The sequence below is a fragment of the Passer domesticus genome, chromosome 4 (assembly GCF_036417665.1).
Source record: "Passer domesticus isolate bPasDom1 chromosome 4, bPasDom1.hap1, whole genome shotgun sequence".
Classification (NCBI taxonomy): domain Eukaryota; kingdom Metazoa; phylum Chordata; class Aves; order Passeriformes; family Passeridae; genus Passer; species Passer domesticus.
In genome coordinates this window covers 31,192,178-31,210,971 of record NC_087477.1, presented here as the reverse complement: position 1 = coordinate 31,210,971, position 18,794 = coordinate 31,192,178, and the positions used below count along the sequence as shown (strand labels likewise).

The 18,794-nt window shown below is 40.2% G+C and overlaps 1 protein-coding gene across 2 annotated transcripts in view; it reads left to right on the top strand.

The window, feature by feature from the left end:
- SNCA (synuclein alpha) overlaps positions 1-2,758 on the top strand; it is a 62,406-nt gene extending 59,648 nt beyond the window's left edge. For both annotated transcript variants that reach the window (XM_064416931.1, XM_064416932.1), the window contains exons 5-6: positions 1,072-1,161; positions 2,128-2,758. In XM_064416931.1, coding sequence (XP_064273001.1) covers positions 1,072-1,161; positions 2,128-2,160 — 123 coding nt within the window. In that variant the 3' untranslated portion in view covers positions 2,161-2,758. The remainder of the gene's footprint in view (positions 1-1,071; positions 1,162-2,127) is intronic.
- Positions 2,759-18,794: the final 16,036 nt, after the last annotated feature.

The following is an 18,794-nucleotide window of genomic DNA, read 5'->3' as shown; positions in this document are numbered from 1 at the left end:
GGACACTCTGCCTATTTTCGTGTCAGTTTTCTTACAGTTCAGGATGAACACCAGCAGCCTCTGCTCTGGCAGAGCTCATGCTTCTTCTCTGTGAACTTCTGGAGTAACAACTACAAAGAGGATTGGCCCAGTTGAAGTGTTGTGGGTTTTTTCTTTTTTGTTTGTTTCATATGGTACAGAGTATCTGTAGGTCTAGGAGAATAATAATCTGCCTTTAATAATTTCATTCAACACATTATTCCTCACACCGTTGCCATCTTGTTAATTCCCAGAATCTCTTACTAAAATTGCTTTATAAAATAGAAGTTGTCCTGTAATAAAGAAAAAAATACAGGAAGTTGGGTGACATATAATACCATGTAATACCATGTACCAGTAGTGCATAGAGTAGTATCCTGGTTGATAGCATGTAAAGGTATGACCCATTAAAGGAAAAAAAGCCTTTTCCAATAGAGTTAGGTTCTAAAACAGAAGAAAAAAAGCAGCATGTTTTTCCCTTTTTGCAATATGAAAATACTAAAACTTAGAATTAATGGTGTTATAGACACAGGGTGGATGTGTCTATAACATTTAAAAAATAAGTAAAAATTACCTGTCACTGTGTTCCTCAAAGCAGTTAAACATGAATTCCTGTGTTAACTTAATGTGATACTAAACCCATTTGTGCAGAACTTTGCTTCCCAGATCAGTTTCTTAAGACACAAAAATATCTTGTTTTGGTTTGCTTCATGACTCGACCAAAGCATTTCTGTGGGATTGAAATATTTTCCAAAGATGTTCAGCAAGCTGGTGGTGGTACTGTTCTTTTATTCACCTTGACTTCTTGGCCTGTCCATGGCAAGGGAAAAATGAGGTCTCAGCTATTCAAAAGTTGCCATTCCCATGTGACACATGGAGAAGATCTCTCTGCAACTAATGTCCCCTCACTCTCCATGACCCCTGCTAACATCCCACAACCAAAGGATAGGCCAAGAAGCAAGAAGTCAGCCACTGATGGGGAGGAAACTCACTTTTGTGGGAATGATGAGGCAAGCAGTCACTGTCACTTTTCTTTCCCTATTTTGAATGTAGAATGAAGAAGGTTTCCTGCAGGAGGGAATGGTGAATAATACAGGTGCTCCTGTGGATCCTGAGAACGAGGCTTACGAAATGCCTCCAGAGGTAAATCTGTTGTGGTGTTTGCTGTGAATGTATGTAAGAGAAGGTCACAGGAGGAGGGTGCATGCTCGAGTCATGTAAGCCTGGCCCAGGCTGGTGCTGGGAGCTGCAAGGGCACAGCAGAAGCATGGTCTCTTTGGCCAAGATCTGCCAGAGGTATAGTGCTGGCAATCAGAAAATTTTGCTTTTTTGATAGTTAGGAAGTTAAATGGGAATGTATTTTGTGTTTCAAAGCACTTGTGCATGGGTTTTGAGCAATCCTTTTTTGGTATATTTAATAGGGAATGCAAGACAAACTGCATCTTCATAGATTGTTTGAATGGCTTGGTCATGCACCATGCTTTGTGAAGTTAATGCAATTCACTTTCCTTAAGTTAATGCAGTTATGGGAGTAAATTATTTTGTTGGTTTTTATGAACAAGCTCTCTGCAATGTCTGGCATGATGCACTGTTAGTTGGACTAGCAGTTTTATGGTAGCACAGATAATAAGACTGAAAATGAGAGGTATAAAAAATTTAGACCATGATCCAATAAAAGACTTAAAGGCTTGAGGGTAACATCTTGAATATCACTGAAATTATGGATGCTGCTCATGTGGCCGTAGTTAAACACTCCTTTAAATGATTTACTGACTCATATGAGGATCTGCAGCACCTGGTGTGCTGTTCAGCCCAGAAGCAGTATTCCTTCCTCTCCAAGTGAATTGTCATGGGTGGCCTCAGGAGTTCCTGCCAGCATCAGCTGAATAGTGTGTTTATCGCTGTAAAAGTCTAATTCTCTTCTAAGTACCATGACTTGTAAGGTACATAATCTGGGAAACATGACAAAATCCAAATATATTTCATATCCTGGTCACATGAGAATCCATAATATTTGGGCATTGAATCCACCAGGTGTAGAATAAATAGAGGAAATAGGATGTCTTTACTAAAATACCAATAGTGTTGATTTCTGCTCTCCCTCAATAGGAAGAGTATCAAGACTATGAGCCTGAAGCATGAGAGACCTTTCCTTCCTTTCTTTCACCTGAAATCTACTAACTACTAAAGACGTCCCATCCTGTACAAGTGCTGAGTTCCAATGTGCCCAGTCGTTACATTTTTTTACAGTTTTTAAGGTGTATTTTGAAGTCTTCCATCAGCAATGATTGGAGTATCTGTGACTGCATCCACCTTGTTTCAGCATTTCCCTCCTGCTGAAATGAAAGGTGGTTGGCAGGGTCATTGTTGTGCTGTGGATATTGTGGCTTCAAGTTTAAAAGTTAAAAAAGAAAATATAAAATAAAAACACCTAAGTGTCTACTGCTTATTTCTAATTCTGTACATGTTTTGTTGATAGGCTGTCAGTAATTTGATATTGTTTATGATACAGTTTTTATTTGTTTCCTATGACTATTCTTTCTGTGCAGAGATGACTTATTGTGAGAGCTTTATATATGTGTATGTATTATACATATAAAAAAAGTAATTGAGCATGAACTATGCACCTATAAATATTAGCTGTTAAAATTTTATTGTTTTGTGATGTGTTTTATTAACTTGTGTCTGTAAATAATGGTGTTCAACTGAAGCAAATAAAATGTAACCCATTAAAAATTAATTTCTAAATTAGTGATGATTTCTAACACCACCTTTCCCTTCCAAAAGCCCCTCTTGAAGTATTCAAGCCGTGTTGCTTCTTTTGAAAGAAGTAGAGGAGCAAAATCAGAAAATGTAAGCCCAGTCTGTACAAAAAACATGAAGAATGAGAAAATCAGGGCTGCTACTGCAGCTGGGTGCGGCTTTACTGACAGAGAGATTTGTTTGTAGGGTAATAAACTTGCTGTTGTAAGGGCAACCTGAAAGTGAATGAAGCCATTAATAACGGGCTGCAGCAGTTTATCAGGAAATCATGAGGCCCTTGGAGGAATTACTGTTCCAAGGTTGTTAAAGTGCTGGGATATACACTGATGGCTTAGTTGCAGTGAATTTGTCTTCTATAAAGTCTCATTTTGCTGGAGTACAGTCTATTGTCTATTTTGAGACATGCTGCCTGGATATTTTTCCATACAGTATAAAGATGTAAATGTGAGATGGTTTTACTTCTATCCTGTTTTATTATTTGTTGTTTTGGATCAAGTGTTAGCTCTAACCTGAAGTGGTTTTGTGTTTAGGGTTCCCTAGTCTTGAGTAGCATTTTGAGCTTGACTTGCAGCTACCCTTTTCAGTGTTCTGGGTAACAGGTAAATATCATTGTCTGGTTTTGAAAGCGGGGAAACTTAGGCACAACCACGTAATGCGTGTTACTGGTATGCTCAAAAAGAGACACAGGCCCAAGGAGGATGAACTCTCCAACTTGTTTGTGAACTGAGCGCCTTTCTGGCTTTCTGACACCTTTCTGGTACTATCATGCCCAACATGAAATAGATCTTTGCAACTGTGTGCCCCTTCCATCTGTGGACAGTGGGAGCTGATGATGTAGCACTGTGAGCCCAAAGTCACATGAACATGCTGGTTTCATGGTGCTTGGAATACCAGTGCTTCAGTTTCCCATGTCATCCCCCAGTTCCAGCCCAGTATTTCTCAGGACTTTGACTTATTTCAAAAGAATTGCTATCAAGCTTTTTTTGTTTGGTTGGTTTTTTTTTGGTTTTGGTTTTTTTTTGGTTTTTTTTTTGTTTTGTTTTTGTTTGTGGTTTTTTGTTTTGGTTTGTTTTGTTTTGTTTTTTGTTTTTTCCTTTCAAAGTAATGAAAAATCCCTTGATCATTTCAGACAACTTTCAGGTGTTTTCATCAATACTTTAATTGCTTAACAGAATCTAAAGTCCCGTGCTTTTTTGCAGAAATCTTTCATGGTAATCTGTAGCAAACCATCAGCAGTTTGAATCTCTTTCACAGGTGATGTGCCAAAAGATTTTATTGACCTGGACATGTTTACTGAGAAAAATGAATGCCTCTGTTACTGATCTATTGCATTCCTGGAAAAGTATATCAGGATGGGGTACAAGGCAAGATACTGCTTTTATATATGTCTTAATGTTGTTTAAGGATCTTTCTGTTCTAGGAGGACTTGGAAAGAAAAGCTCGGTGCTATAGTGTGATTTCCCTCCCAGTATGGCAGTAGGGAATCATCTACCAAAAGCAACAACTGAGCTGAGTCTTGTGCCTGGAACTTTAGAAAATAGCACTGGAAATAGCAGTCTAAATAGAATATGTATTTCTGTTGTTCATCTTCACTTTCATAGCCCAGGTCTTGATTTCTCTATTGCTTCTTTACAAGGGAATCAATTTAAACTGGTTGCTCACATGCTGCAAGTAAGTAATGCACTTCTTAAATAAGCTGTGGGGAGTGTTATATCATAAAGAACAGTAATGAGTTTGTTTCTGAGACTGGTTCCTTGTCTGAACATGTAAGAGTTAATTAACTTCTTTAATTGGCAATATCAGCAGATCATTCAGAGTTTTAAGGCCATTTAAAATGTAGCAAAGGTGATCAGTTTGGTTCTTGTGTGCCTCTTGCAGACATGCCCTCACATGGCCCCAAAAGTCCATGGGACCCTGGTTACTATGGCAGCACAGTGTGATGCACTGCCCTGGTAACAAGCTGCATTTTAATTAGATTCCTTTAAGGGCTGCCTGACCATCCTTTCCAGGTGAACCAAGTGTCATTGTGTCTTATATTTTTGCAGTGAGATGGATATTGGCATGCAGGTTGCAAATGTCAGAACTGTGTTGGGTGCTAAAGCTGAACTAAATAGATGCTGTTGAATTCAGCATCTCTGTGTATTAAAAAATTCTTCTGCTGGTGTGCTAAAATTTTTTTTAGACGATGTCTGCCAGAGAGGAATATAACTCGGAGCTCTTTTTTTCTAAGAGCTTGATTTTAACTCAAAGCAAAAGCAATCTTCTATTGTCTAATTAAGAGTTAATAATGAGCCTCACCATATCCTACTCCTCCAGGGGAAAAACACATGTTGCTTTTTTGTTCTATTTTGACAACTTTAATTGGTCTTGTAATGGTTCATAATTAAACACAATGTAATAATGTTTTTATTACTGTAAATCGTAGTGTTAATACTTGTGTTACATTATATTTATATAATGAATTTCAAGTGTTTCCTCTCCCTACTAAAGGCTTCCCTTCATTCCCTCAAGACAGTTGAAGGCAAATTAAGGTAAATTGCAATGTCATTGACTCAAAAGAAAAGTAACGTGCCTGTGTCTCTACAGGAAGCACAGATTTTATTCATCCTGGTTTTCATAGCATGAACAGTCTAGGCCCAGGGATGCTCAGGTGGAAGGGTCAGACATGGACAGTGGGTCCAACAGCTGCAGAAAACTCCAATTCAAGACCACTGCCTCCAAGAACTGGGAGACTGGAAGATCCACAGCTGTCCATGGAAAGGCTGAACTGATTCCAGGAGCACAATAAAAGACAGGTACAGAATGTCTGCCTACACATATTCATAAAATCTTAATATACAAAATAGGCCTACCTAATTGCACCTAACAGTTGACCTACAGTTCACTGAAATAACTGCTGAAACCCTTGATTCTAGAGTTTCCTGAGCCACTGGCTATGCAGTATCTTGTTTTGTCACGGACATATGTGATGGAGGTGATGCTTCCTGATCCTTAACTTGCTGAAGGTAAAGCAAGTTCTTTGCAAAGTATCTATTGTCACCATGATATTTTCAGAAAAATCCCTTCACCAGGATTCCTTTTCCTGGGAAGCTGAGAAGCTTCAGCATCTCCCTGTTTTGCTGCTTTGGAATGCAATATGGAGGTTGTTTGTCCAGCATGTGAGTTGTTACAATTTAATGATCAATAATGGTCCAGCTGTGTCGAGGCTCTGAGCAGTCATGGGTTTTTATTATTCATTCTTGTTAAGCCTTCTGACGTATCTTTTCTATATAGTTTTAGTATAGTTTTAGTATAGCGTTCTTTTAACATATCATAATATAATAAATCCACCTTCTGAGAACATGGAGTCAGATTCTCATCTCTCACCTCATCCTGGAGACGCTCACAAACACCAGTCTATGAATAGCAAAAGTAACAGAAAAGCAAAGGTATATATCTTGATAATCCCACAGCTTAGAACTTTACCAGGTGCTCTCTGCATAGCTGTGGTTTTATATGCTGGCAAAATATACCTCAAGTGCTGGGTTTGAATGGGGTGGTTGCCCTGAAGTATTGCAGCCTTAATTACTCTTTAAGGTAACTGATGATTATTCACACATTAATCCAAACTAACTCTTTATGTTCTGCTCTGAAATAGCTTAGGAGGTAAGTGGGAGAAAACAGGTGGTTCCCTGTTAGTGGTTTTGGTTTCTAGTGACTTTAACTATATCTGGTAACTTTTTGGCCCCTAGCTATCAATATTACTAGAAAAGACACTAACAATGAACTTGACAGAGTATGGTCATCCTGCTTGGATGTATGAAGTTCTGAAATAATGGCATGAGTTTTCACAAGCCTGCATGTGAATTGCAATAATCAAATGCAAATGACTTCTTAGCCTTTAGTGTCTCCATGGAGCACTTTTAATGGAAATATCATCTGTTTAAATGCAGACATAAACAACTTTTCTCCAGCCTGCCTGACATTTAACGTGTAACTCAGAAGGTTCCTCTGATATAAAAAAGACTGGCAGATGGAGAAACAGCAGGTGGAACCTCAGATGAGACAGCCAGGAGGTAACAAACAGAATAGGAAACTAGGTCAGATGAGATTTCTCCCATGATGGAATAAATGCTTTCACAAATGTTTCCTCCACTGGATGCATTAAAGTGGGGTTTCATCATTTTCCACTAATATTCACAGCTCTGCATAGGTCAGAGTCTGCCAGCAACTGACACATCTGTAGGGTACATTTCTGCAGAAAAGGTGCATGTTTGAGATTACAAGTGTGTGTTTTTCAGCTGCAGCATGGGAGAGCTCTTCACGGGAAGCCAAAGCATCCATATACTTCTGATTAAACATGAGATTTAACCAGAATAATATTTATGAAAAGACAACTGCTGGGATACCTCAACTTTCTATTCTTTCTATTCACCACTGTCCCATTGGTTTCTTTATTCCCATTAATCTGCTAAATTTTCAGCAGGTCAGACCTTACCCTGAGTGTCCATCTTATTGCAAAATTTTACTCCAGCCATTGTGTCTAGTATGTTGTGATGAGGCTGTAAGCATGTCTGGAGAGCTGGGGTTTTTGGTTTTTGATCCTCCCTCTGAAAAGAGGGCAGTTTGTCTCCTCCATGCTGTGCTCCATCCCTACAGCAGCCAAAGGCAAGGCAGAGGCAGTGCCCAAAGGAAGGCACTGAGGTGGGGAGGCACAGGGGCTGTTCAAGGATGGCCGAGAAGGCTGGAGAAGAAAACCAGGCATGAGAGCCTTGCTGAGAATTGGCTGGCATTCATCCTGCTTCCCTCCCCAGGCACTGCTTCTGGTGTCAGAGGCTAATGATAGAAAATATCCATGGCTTTTTATAAAGCTTCCAGGGACTGGCACCTCGAGGAGCCAGGTAAATTGAGAATGGGGATGCTTCACTCTCCATGAGCCAGAATTCCTGTGCTGTTTGAGGAGACCTGGCTTTTTATGCTGAATTTCCTTTTCTATTTTTCTGTAATCCTCTGTACCAGAAAAACAAAAGCACTTGACTGAGGAGTGTACTAGATTAATAAAAAAAAACCCCAAAGTATGAAATCTGATTTGATCAGTCTCCTGAACAGAAGAGGAAACTGCACGATGCCCTTAGGGTTGTATCCTCTGTTGTTTGGCCAGGCATTTTATTAATGTGAATTTCAGTTGTAAAATTCTGTGAATCCTTGCAAAAAATAACAAAGATGGTAATCTAATGATTGCAGTTGTTAAGATCATCCTGCTGAAATGGCTGCATTACCTACTTTCCAAAACCAGAAAAATCTCAAAAGGAGCAGCCTTAGCAAGAAGATGTAACAGTGCTGTTGTGTAATATAGGAAAACATGTTAATGGTGAGAACATAAAGAACAGTGATTTACAAGCAATACATAATAAGGCCAGAAAGAAATTAAATATGTGATCTCAGGCCGCTAAGTAAGTGTCAACTTGCCTTGGCAGGGGAAGGTGGTGGCATCTCTGACAAAACCGTTGAAACAAAATTCCTCCTATTTTTTCAGCTTACTCATTCCAGAATCGAGTTCCTTTCTGGCCCAGATTAGCAGCAAGAGAGTGATATATATTTTATTTGAATAACTAACTGGGTGTTCTGAGGTGTGAAATAAATGGACTTTTGAAAGACTTCAGTTTAATTCTCAGTTTTATGAAAGCTCAAAAATTCAAATATGATGATAATTCCAGTCTGTTAGAGTCTGTGCAAAGGCAGTTGCTGTGCACTAGAGTGACAGCTCTCCTGTACTCTGCATTTTGCAGGCAGATGAGTCTTTTCTTGCTGTAAGTGTTGTTCAGTGTGTGTAGGCACAATTATTAGATACTTTAAGTTTATTTTAATAATTGTCTTCAAGTATTGTAAGTGTATTCAAATATATGTAAGTGTATTTTAGTAATTGTCTTCAAGGGTGGGGAATTATCCCAAATTCAAGGCATGATTTTTAAGGCATTTAATATAAATGCTTGTTAACATACTTGAAAGCTGCCAAATTCAAGCTTCACAACTAACAGCCCAAGCCTGCATTAGCAGAGCTTTGCAGGTATAACCACATAACTGTGTAAGTGGTTTATCTTACTTACAGTGCAGCCTTACTGACATTATTTGTTCCTTTACAGTGAAATACACTGAGTAATAAAGATGCACTGTTGTTTATACACCTCTGGAATAGGTGTTCTGGGTGATGCAGCTCCATCAGTCGAGATCCACATTTTTTCTCCCCCACATTGTGCTTAGTGCTCTTTCTGAAGCAGTTGTCATAATGCCAGTTTCACTTAACTGAGCGTGATAATAAAAGCACCCTACCCAGAAACCCTGGCATTTCCTAGTGACACACTGGATTTTTTTTGGCAAACCTTCTACTCCTAAGAACATCATGGCTTTTCTGAACCCAAGTGCCAGTGGGACATTGGCTCCTGTGTGACTGCCAACAAGCTCTTCCTGTCAAGGGCAGACCATCATGCAAACAATCATGTTAAATCAGGGTAGTCTATCTCTCTCTCATAAGGAGATAAGCTATGCTGCTTGAATAAAGGGAATTATCCTGAGCTTGACTGTATAGCTGAATAGATGAGTGTTAGCAGAGCAGCTTGATGGCAAGGCAGCTCTGGGAGGATGGTAGCTGACTAATGCAAGTCAGTCTAGAAATGAGAGCATAAGTGCTCACTCCCTCTGGATCTGAAAGGCAAGAACTGGTGAAGAGAGGGGAGCATTTGGTGAGATAATGCATTTAATATGTTGATAAATTGGCCATCTTTTTTCTCTCTTTAATTGCTTTTTCTAGTCTTACACCTCACAAGGTTGCTGGAAGGAAAGGTCATTGACTCTTCCATGACTGTTCATTCCCTTATTTGATAGGACCCTAAATATTACTGAAACTTAAGTGAAGCAAAAGGATAATAGTGTTAAATTGGAGGTCAGGAGAACAGAGTGTTGCCTCTGGAGACTCTTTTGAAATCTCCAGGAAAATGGTATGAGTGGTGTTGGAGCAGAGTTCAGCTCAGTCCCTGTGGGCTACTTCAGCCCTTTGTAAATTGTTGCCTCAGTTTCTGCCAAGCTTCTCATTAGACAAAGCACAGGTGCTGTTATCGAAAAAAAAAAAAAGCTTTAGTTTACTCAACATCAAACAATTTTGCATTACTTAAAATTATGTATTTGTGTGTTCCCCTGCATCTCCTCCTTAGTGCCTGAACCAGCTCCATCTCCACCTGGCTGACAGGGATGTAGATTCCAGAGAAGATCCTCCCTTCTAAGTGGGATTTACTTTATCTCAGAAACTGAAAAGGGCAGGAAAAGAAGAAGAGTGTGTGACTGTGATGTTGCAAATAGCAGGTGCTTTTTAGAGGTAAGTGGGAAGTATTACTCTGCTGTTTCTTTAGTACCTGCAGAAGCAGTGCAGCCAGTACAGGGCTGTGCCTTCAGCTCTTTGTGTCTGTGATGGGCATGAAGGGTTACAATCAGAAAACTAAATCAGTGGGCAAGTACAGATCCCACAGCACTGGGACAACAAGGGTGTCCTTTGATGATGTAAGATAGAGAGTCAGACTTTAATTCAAATTCTGCTATTTGCTTATGATGTTGTGATAGGGAATCACCTCAACTGAACTTATGACCCCAACTTGAAACCAGAAATAGCTGTTCTTGCCAAGTGCTTGCAGATCTGAGAGGTGTTATCGCTGTAATTTTGAAGCTACCCTGACTTCATTTAATAATGTAGACAAAATACAGCAGTAGGAGATGAGGAATGGGAAATGAATTTGTAGCTAGTTGCCCTGATTTGATGTTTCTTTTCCTCTGTCTTCTCCTGTCACACTTTTTATGTCTTTTACCAGGGCTAACAGGGCTCTCATGACTTTAAGAAACACAGGACAAGATCAAGACAACTGAACTGGAAAGTGTAAAAGAATGAGTTTTCAGGTTTCCCTGTTGACATGCAGGTATTTCTGTTAAAGCGACCAAGCAATACTATTATACTATTTATAGTTGGCTGATGTTTTATAAAAGGGGACATTACCAACATTTTTTTTTTATTATCTCACTTATCATTCTGTGGTGGAAAAGAGCAACAGCAGGTCTTTTCTTTTGACTTCTTAATTTAACTTGAAAGCAAGGAAGGGGCTCAGTTAGATGTGACATCAAACAATTCTCTATTTTTTTCATTAAATAAGCTGGAACATGAATATTCACATGGATATCATTGATTTGCACAATGCACAAAGCATAAGTTTACAGCCAAGGTACCAGTTTACAGCCAAGGTTTTCCATCTTCCCTGACTTGGGATCATGCCACAGCCACATGCTGACCCCAAGTCTGGGGTTTGTACCCCAGTGACACCTGGGCTGGAGGAGAGCTGTGACTTGATCTCATCAGCTCCGAACTTGTTGATTGGGCCAGCAAGGGTCCAATCTGAGCTCTGGTACTGTGTGCCCAAATGTCAGGAGCTGGAGTGCATCCTTCCTAGACTTTTTCTTCAGGGTTTGGGAAGAATTTCATTCACACACTATTTCCAGAACACTTTTGCCAAACAATAGTCTATTTTCTCCCTTAACTTTTATCCTTGTCTTCCTGCTGATCTTACAGTGTTCAGTTACAAAGCCCAGGATGTGTTGACTATCAGGTCAAAACCTTGCACATCCCTGATTCCCAGTGGAATCTCTTTAGAGACATAATGTACAGAAAGTGCAGGGTTAATACAATGGATATGTGCTGATTTTTTTAAAAGGAAATCTGCTCTGTTTTTGTTTGTCTTTCCAAATTATATTATTTCAAAAGCAGGTGGTTATGAACATATTTATTTTTATGGGCACATTACTAGACATTAAGTAGGAGTCTTGGCCATCTGAAGGGAAGTAGAGTCACAGAGATAGAGGATGGAAACCAGCAATGCAGTGGCTTCCCCATAGGCATTTTTCTGTGTCAGTGATTTTAGTTACATGTCCAATGTGGTGAGATTGGCTTTGGAGAGCCAAGAGGGAACCTTGGAATAAATGTTCCAGGTGTGAACATGCCCAGAGGAGCAGAATCCATTTTCAGCTATAGGGACAATTAAAAGTCAGCCAGACCTCAGAGGCCAGATTTAATTAATCTGCTCATTGAAATCCAAGTAGTTTATTTTCACGCTTGTCAATATGATTTCCTTTTCCAGAAGGGAAGTCACCTTGCTGTTGCTTTTGAATCCCACTTTTCACAGTACTTTGCTACTCAAAAATCTTAAAATAAGGCATTTCCGCCTTCTGTTTCACATTTCTGCTTTTGAGCTTCAGATTTCTGCCTCTCTCTTTGCTGATGCTTATCAGATTTACCTTTAAAAGTAACTTTCTGCAATTTTTGTGGGTATGCAAGGCTTCACCTATCACTTGAGAAAAGCTTTTTCAGCTGTGCTGAAGCACAGAAGGACCTATCACTTTCCTGTTGGCTTTCATCCAGTTTGACACAGTGATGTATTTCTAGTGCCATTTTTAATGATACTGGTTGTAGGAAGATCACTGTTTGTGACTGTCATGTACAGTTTATCAGCCAGCTTGCTGGTGTCAGTTTTGTGGGTTTTATGAGATTGTAAATACTCTGGACAGGTTGCCAGCCTGTTTCACCTCTCAGTTTCAGAAATCCCAGGGACTTCAGTTATTATTTATTGCTGGTGTGAGGAAAGCATCGGCAGGCCCTAAACACAATTGGGCCAAGGGGCTCCAAAATACAGGGTCGGAGAAACAAAGCTGACAGAGAATGTAAATGCATTTTCTGCTATTTACAAAGCTGAAATGGAGGTGAGTTTTTCTGGCTTTTTAGAACATCTGGCATATTCCCAGTGCCATGCAAATAAACAACAACATTGCAAAGAAAGGCTGTTAAATACTTTTGTTTTAAATGACAGCAGTCCCCTATTTGCCACCAGTCACCATATGCTTAAGGGTGAGGGAGATTTTTTCGGAATCAGTTGGAAAAAAAACCCTGGCTTTTAGTCTGACCTTCTGAGGATTGCATTCTGAGCCTCCAATGCAATGCTTTGGCATTTGCTGATGGAAGGGTGGGGAAACTGAGGAGTACTGTTGGCAGCTAAACATCAGGTATTGAGATAAGGCAGCACTCAGCATGCTTCTCACTTTGTTAGGATGCCACTCCAAGGTCTTCCTCCCTTTACCTCCCTCCCCCCAGCAAATTCTGGTGATTTGTAGATTTATCACTACTGTTACTTTAGATCAATGACCCCCCAAATGTTGAGTCTAACCTTGAAGTGGGGTGTCTCAAAAACCATCAGCACCTTTTGGGGCCATGGCTGAATATACTTTAAAAACCCTACCAGGAATGTTATTCATATATCATCATTTATGTTCTGTTTTCAAATGGATTCTTACTAAAAAGGACCTAAAAGAACCACCAAAACCCTCTCATCTGATTTGTGGCACCAACATGCCTGGTTTTTTCTTTTTCTAAACACAATGTGCCATTTAGGCTGTCAGGGAGCTGAATAGCATTCAGTCTGTTTAGAACTGAGACCTTTGAACAGTTGATTCCCCAAATAATATCTCTACCATTTTCTCCTTCCTGTGGCACATGTGCAGATGCAGCCTCAAGTGTCTTGTGCAGCTGAACAGGCTGATGAGGCCTAGGGAGTTTCCAGGTCAAGCCTTTAGGTCATGGGCTGGTGGACATGCAGAAATACAAATATCAGGGTTACAGATTGATACAGCCTTTTGTCTGAGCATTTTTCCAGGAAGTCAGGGTTACTGTGCTAACACCTAAAATGCTTCACCTCTGTATTTAAATAGAAGCTTTGTCTAAATACTTTAAAAATCTGTCCTCACAGGTGTTTAGCTTTAGAGGTGTCAGGATAGACATCAGTGCTATGGGCACGATTAGGAAGATTTCCTTGTTTTTTCTTTTTGTTTGAGAGTAGGTTCTTGTATTTGCAGCCTGCCCAGTGCTTTTGGGCGGTCACACCACAGAGACTGCTCTTGATTTCTAAATTACTATTGATTAGAAGTCATCTTTTTGTCACTTGTAGTAAGTAACACAGAGAAAGATCTACTAGAATGGAAGAAAAAAGCTATGTTCTGTTTAAGTTGTTCTAAAACCAATCATTTAACTTTGTACCAGATAAATCTCATTTCATATTAATGAATTTGTATTTCTTGCATTAACTTTGACTTTCAGGAAGCCTCTTTCCTATCACACTCACCTTTGGACTACCTCAGCAGTCAGTTTACAGGAGACTGAGGGTATGTGCTTCAAGGTGGGGAATGCTTTTGATATGCAATTTTTAATTGAGTTTTTAATTTATTCTTTTAGCAAGTGAAAAACCCTGTGGCAAGTCCCTAAGGAAGGTGTGGGAGTGAAGCCAGTTATTTCTCCTGCAATCTCTGAAAACAGTAAAGAAATGTCCTGCAAGGGTTGTCTTCCAGTCTGTCCTTTGCACACCAGAAGCCTCCTTATTTCATGTCTGCTTGTGTACTCCCAGTTTTTCTTCTTAACCACACTGGAGCTGAAGGCAATGTTGGGTGTTTGGGCAAAGTCCAGCATTCGCTGATATTTCACAGTATTCTGCTGGGGCTTCTTGGGAATGGTTTGTAGGTTTTGCACCGACCATGCAAAGGCTAGAACAGAGGAGACCTGCAGAGAGGATGAGAGTGAAGCTGAGCAAGCATAACAGAAATGCTGAAAGGAAATGTGTATTGTCAGGAAAAGGGAGAGCAGGGAGACAATGATACTCTGCCCTCTTCTCTGCTCTGAGGTGCTGATGGTGTACTCTGCTTGAAAATCTGCATCTTCCCACTCAGAACAGCTATGGCCTCTACCATGTTTAGAAATAGGAAAATAAGTGGCTGCTTGATGGCAGTAACATTGACAAACTGAGGCAGGGCTCAAGCTGATGGCTCAGTGTAGAATAGCCTACTGTAATTATGGCCTGCTGTTTGTTTTGAATCCACCTGCTGCTGCACGTTGTTTATTTGTTTAATATTGCTTTATTCATGCATTGCACTACCACCCTTATCCGTCCTTTGCCAGAATTATATTGCTAATGATAAACTGCCTGTGGCACTCCTGCAGTGGGGTGCTCAGTGCTGGGTTATTTCGTGCAGTGCTGTAGCAAAACAGCGAGTGAGAAAATTCAAACCTGGAAAAGCAATAATTTGTTACAGTGGAAATGAGCACAGAATGAGTCACACTGATGACAGCTTCTGACATGCAACCAATTTATTAGAGGTTAGCTTTTCTGCAAGAGTTTTCTTCCTCTCTCTGTTCCAGATGTGCTCTTTGTAAAGGCTGCACAGACAAATATTTGATGCACAGACAAATATTTCCTATCTTTAAACTTTGTCTCTTCTTATCTGCAAAGGCTTTTGAAAAATGATTCTCTACCTGCAAATCGTTAAATGTGTGAAAATGTAGCAGAACTTTTCTTATGATGCTTTGATATTGTTAATAGAGGATGAATATTAACACCAAGTATTTTGGGACTATAAAATACAGCCTGGAAGGGATAACTACCTGATCTGTGAAAGGCTGTTTGTGCTAGCCAAGTTTTTCCAAGAGAGCTGTGTCATCATCAGTTTTATTGGACTTCAGGGCATTTGCTCAGAACCAAGATATGAAAATTTAGGTTAAGGCAGCACTTTAAGGTGCATCTTTACTCCCAGATTCATACTATAAATACTAGATCAATCATCCTTTATGTCTTCATGGTGGGCAGTCTTTCTAAAGAGTAGGGTATTGAAACCTGCTAATAGTTCCCTTGGGACTGAAGGCTCTGATTTATGATCTGTGTGGGTGACCCTGCACTGGAACAGGTTGCCCAGGGAAGCTGTGGAGCCATTCAAGAATTACCTGGATACAATCCTGTGCACTTTGCTCCAGGGGACACTGCTTGAGCAGGTAGGTTGGACCAGATGACCACACCAATGCTCCCTTCCGGCCTTTCCTATTCTGAAATTCTGTGATTAGATGTCTTGATTATCTCCCTGTCCACAGAATAGTCCTCCTGTCTTCATAGAGAGCTGAGCAAAGGAGAAGAAGACAGGAATCGTCTTGTAGAAACTGCTGCCTTCTCCATAGATAAATTATAGGTATCTTGCATGATTAGTCAGTCTTCTAAATCCAAAGTACAGCTATATTTTGTACTGTGGGCTGGAGGGGGGCTGAAGAATGAGGCTGAACTTCATTACTAATCCTTATGTGCAAACAGTTTATGAATCTCAGCAGGAGTTGCTAAGAAAACAGTATGAAATAATACTGACAGTGACAAGGGCTGCATAACATTCTGACGCACTCTCAGCCCTGCATTATTTCTTAAAGAGAAGGAAAATCACCCCAGGAAAATGGTAAATGCTCAGTTCTGTGCATACAGATGTAGACGGAATATTGAGAAACTTGAGCAAATCCTTCCAAAAGGGAAGAATGTGTTCTGCTTGAATTTAGTGTTCATCTGCTAGCTTTAGTGGTTTGTGTGGAGGAGGTAGACTTGTCTCCTCTGATGCCATCAGAAAAACTGAGATGACTCAAACAGATAAACTGTTTTATAGGTGCCCTTAGCAGAGGAAAAGAGCTTTTGTTGCATTTTGCATCAACTTCAAGTTGTTTTGAGTATGTATCTTAACCTGACCTGCATTGCTGAATTCATGAAAAGTGCTTCTTTAACAGTCTGAAGAATCCAAAACATTCTTTTCTGTGATTTTGTGGGACTTGGGGTTTTGTTTGTTTGTGATGATGCTGGTTGTTGTTACTTAATATTCTTTGCTAAGTTTGGTCAAAAATGTGAAGAAAACTTAATAAAATGTCTGCCTATTTTCATTAGCACCCAAAACCTTAAATTTTTGGTTGATGTCTTGCAGTGTACTATTGCAAATAATAAGTAGGATTACATACTTCTCAGCTGTGCACCAGAATTATAGTCAGTCTTGTTTCTCAGAGGATAAATGCAGTGTATTTCTTTCCCCAGGTTGAGAACACTGTAGCAAAGGTGCTGTGGGCAGGTGGGACCTCCAGGGATTTGCTCATCAGTTTTACCATGGAGAGAGCAAGGAAAGGGGCAAAGATGAAGCCTGGTAAAAATCCTGCAGAAAGTATATTTGGGGCATTTAATTTCTGTGGTGCTCATCAGAGATGAGCACAACAGAAAAGGTCAAGGGCATGACAGGGTCTCTGAGAGTGTTTTCAGCAGAGACTTGACTTAAGGGCTTTGGTGGCTGGAAGGTAGGAGGGAAGGCAGCTCACACATCTGCTGCACAATGTGTGCTCACTGAGTTCAGAGAAGAAGGGGAGGTGAAGAAGCAGCAGCAGGGGTGGGCCCTGGCATGAAGTCGTAGGCAGCATGGAGACAGAGCTGAAACTCTTGGTTTTAAAGCTCCACTGGCTTACATGGTGCTCTTAATGGGCTGGGGTTTGTGTTTGCTTTTCTAAAAAAGACTCTTGTTCCAAGAAAACTGTCTTGTTGCCAGCCTGACCTTATTGTCTGGAGAGGGAATTAAGGCAAGGCTCACTCTGGCAGTCACAGCTGGTGGTTCAGACAGGGCTTGCAGGAAAGGAAGCTCTTGGCTTAAGCTGCTTCATCTGCAAAGGCTTTTCTTCCCACCAGAGACCTTAGGTGCACAACATTTTAAATTTAGCTGCATTATTAACAATAGCAGTGTGTAAAAGAAGGGGAAGCAATCTCTACACCCTGACATGAGTGGTTACGTGTACTTTGAAATGGGCCTTTGGCACACAGTCACCTCCTTAAAGCACTGGCAGACTTCCATGCACAGGGGGAAGGGTTTTTAGATGAGCCTTGAAATGGGATCTTTGGTATCCCTACAGCAGCAGCTGTATGTGTAGTCTGTGCTTTCAGCTGCCTTTCTGTCTTGCACTGGGAGGTGGCAGGTGTTGGGTGAGGTTTCCTGCATCTCTGCTACTGGAAGGGTTTCTGGAGAGATGGAGAAACAGGTACAGTTCTGTCCATCACTGCATACAAGACCAGGAAATGGGTTCTATCTGCCAGGACTTTGGTTGTGGTGTGGTATTATTCCTGAAAAGTGTTTTTTAACTGCAGCTAAAGGCGTGAGAATTGGAGTTTGGAGAATGTTCCTAATGGGCAGGAAGAAAGGTGTAACTGTTGGCTCTCAAAACAGCTTGATGTCTGCACCACGAAGTTATGTGACTGGAGGGGTTTTATGGTGGATAATGAGTATTGGAGCTTGGGTGATGGGAGAGCTGGAGAAGTGCAGGGTGACCAGAGCACTGCTGCAGGGCCAGGCAATGTTTCCACTTTTAAGCACTTGTAGGAAAGGATTAATACAAGTGAAATGCACTGCTACATCTGCTGTCTTAGCTGAACAGATAGACAAGGCAGGTGTTTCCCTCTCTACAGAAGCAAGCATACCATTTGACTTGGAGATGGCACCAGTGGCACCACAATTACAGGAGCTGAAGTCAACTCTCTTTGGTTCTCATTTGAATAAAAAAATTTTAAAAAATAAAAACAAACAAAAAAAAAAACAACCAAAAACAACAACAACAAAAAAACCAAACAAAAAAAAAAACACAAAAAAAACCCACAAAAAAACCCACGACCAAACAAAAAAGATTTGTCACTTATTTCTGGTGCCTAAGAGAACTTTCTTCCCCTGTACATGTATATTCAGATGTAATTCCTTTATTTTCTTGTAGGGAGGCTATTATATGGGCATCATATGGTAAAGAGTTTTAGTTTTGGTTTTAATTATCTTTGTTTTCTCATTGCCTCCATAAAACTCATTATTTCTTCCCCAGCTTTTTATGTTTCCCTTATAAAGACAGATGCTGTTTATGGGTGCACTGTTGTTCTCCCTCTTTATACATCTTTATCAGTATTTGCAGTTTCAGTGAACAAGTTTGTTTCTGTCTGAAGCAGATTCAGAGGGCTGCAGAGCTGCAATAAAAAAATTGCCTTTTAATGCCTCATAATTGAAATTTGATGATAGAGCATCTGATGTCTCAGGTCCAAAATAGGTTCCAGATCAGTGTAGGAGCTCAGTTCTGGTTGTTGCCTTGTCAATAC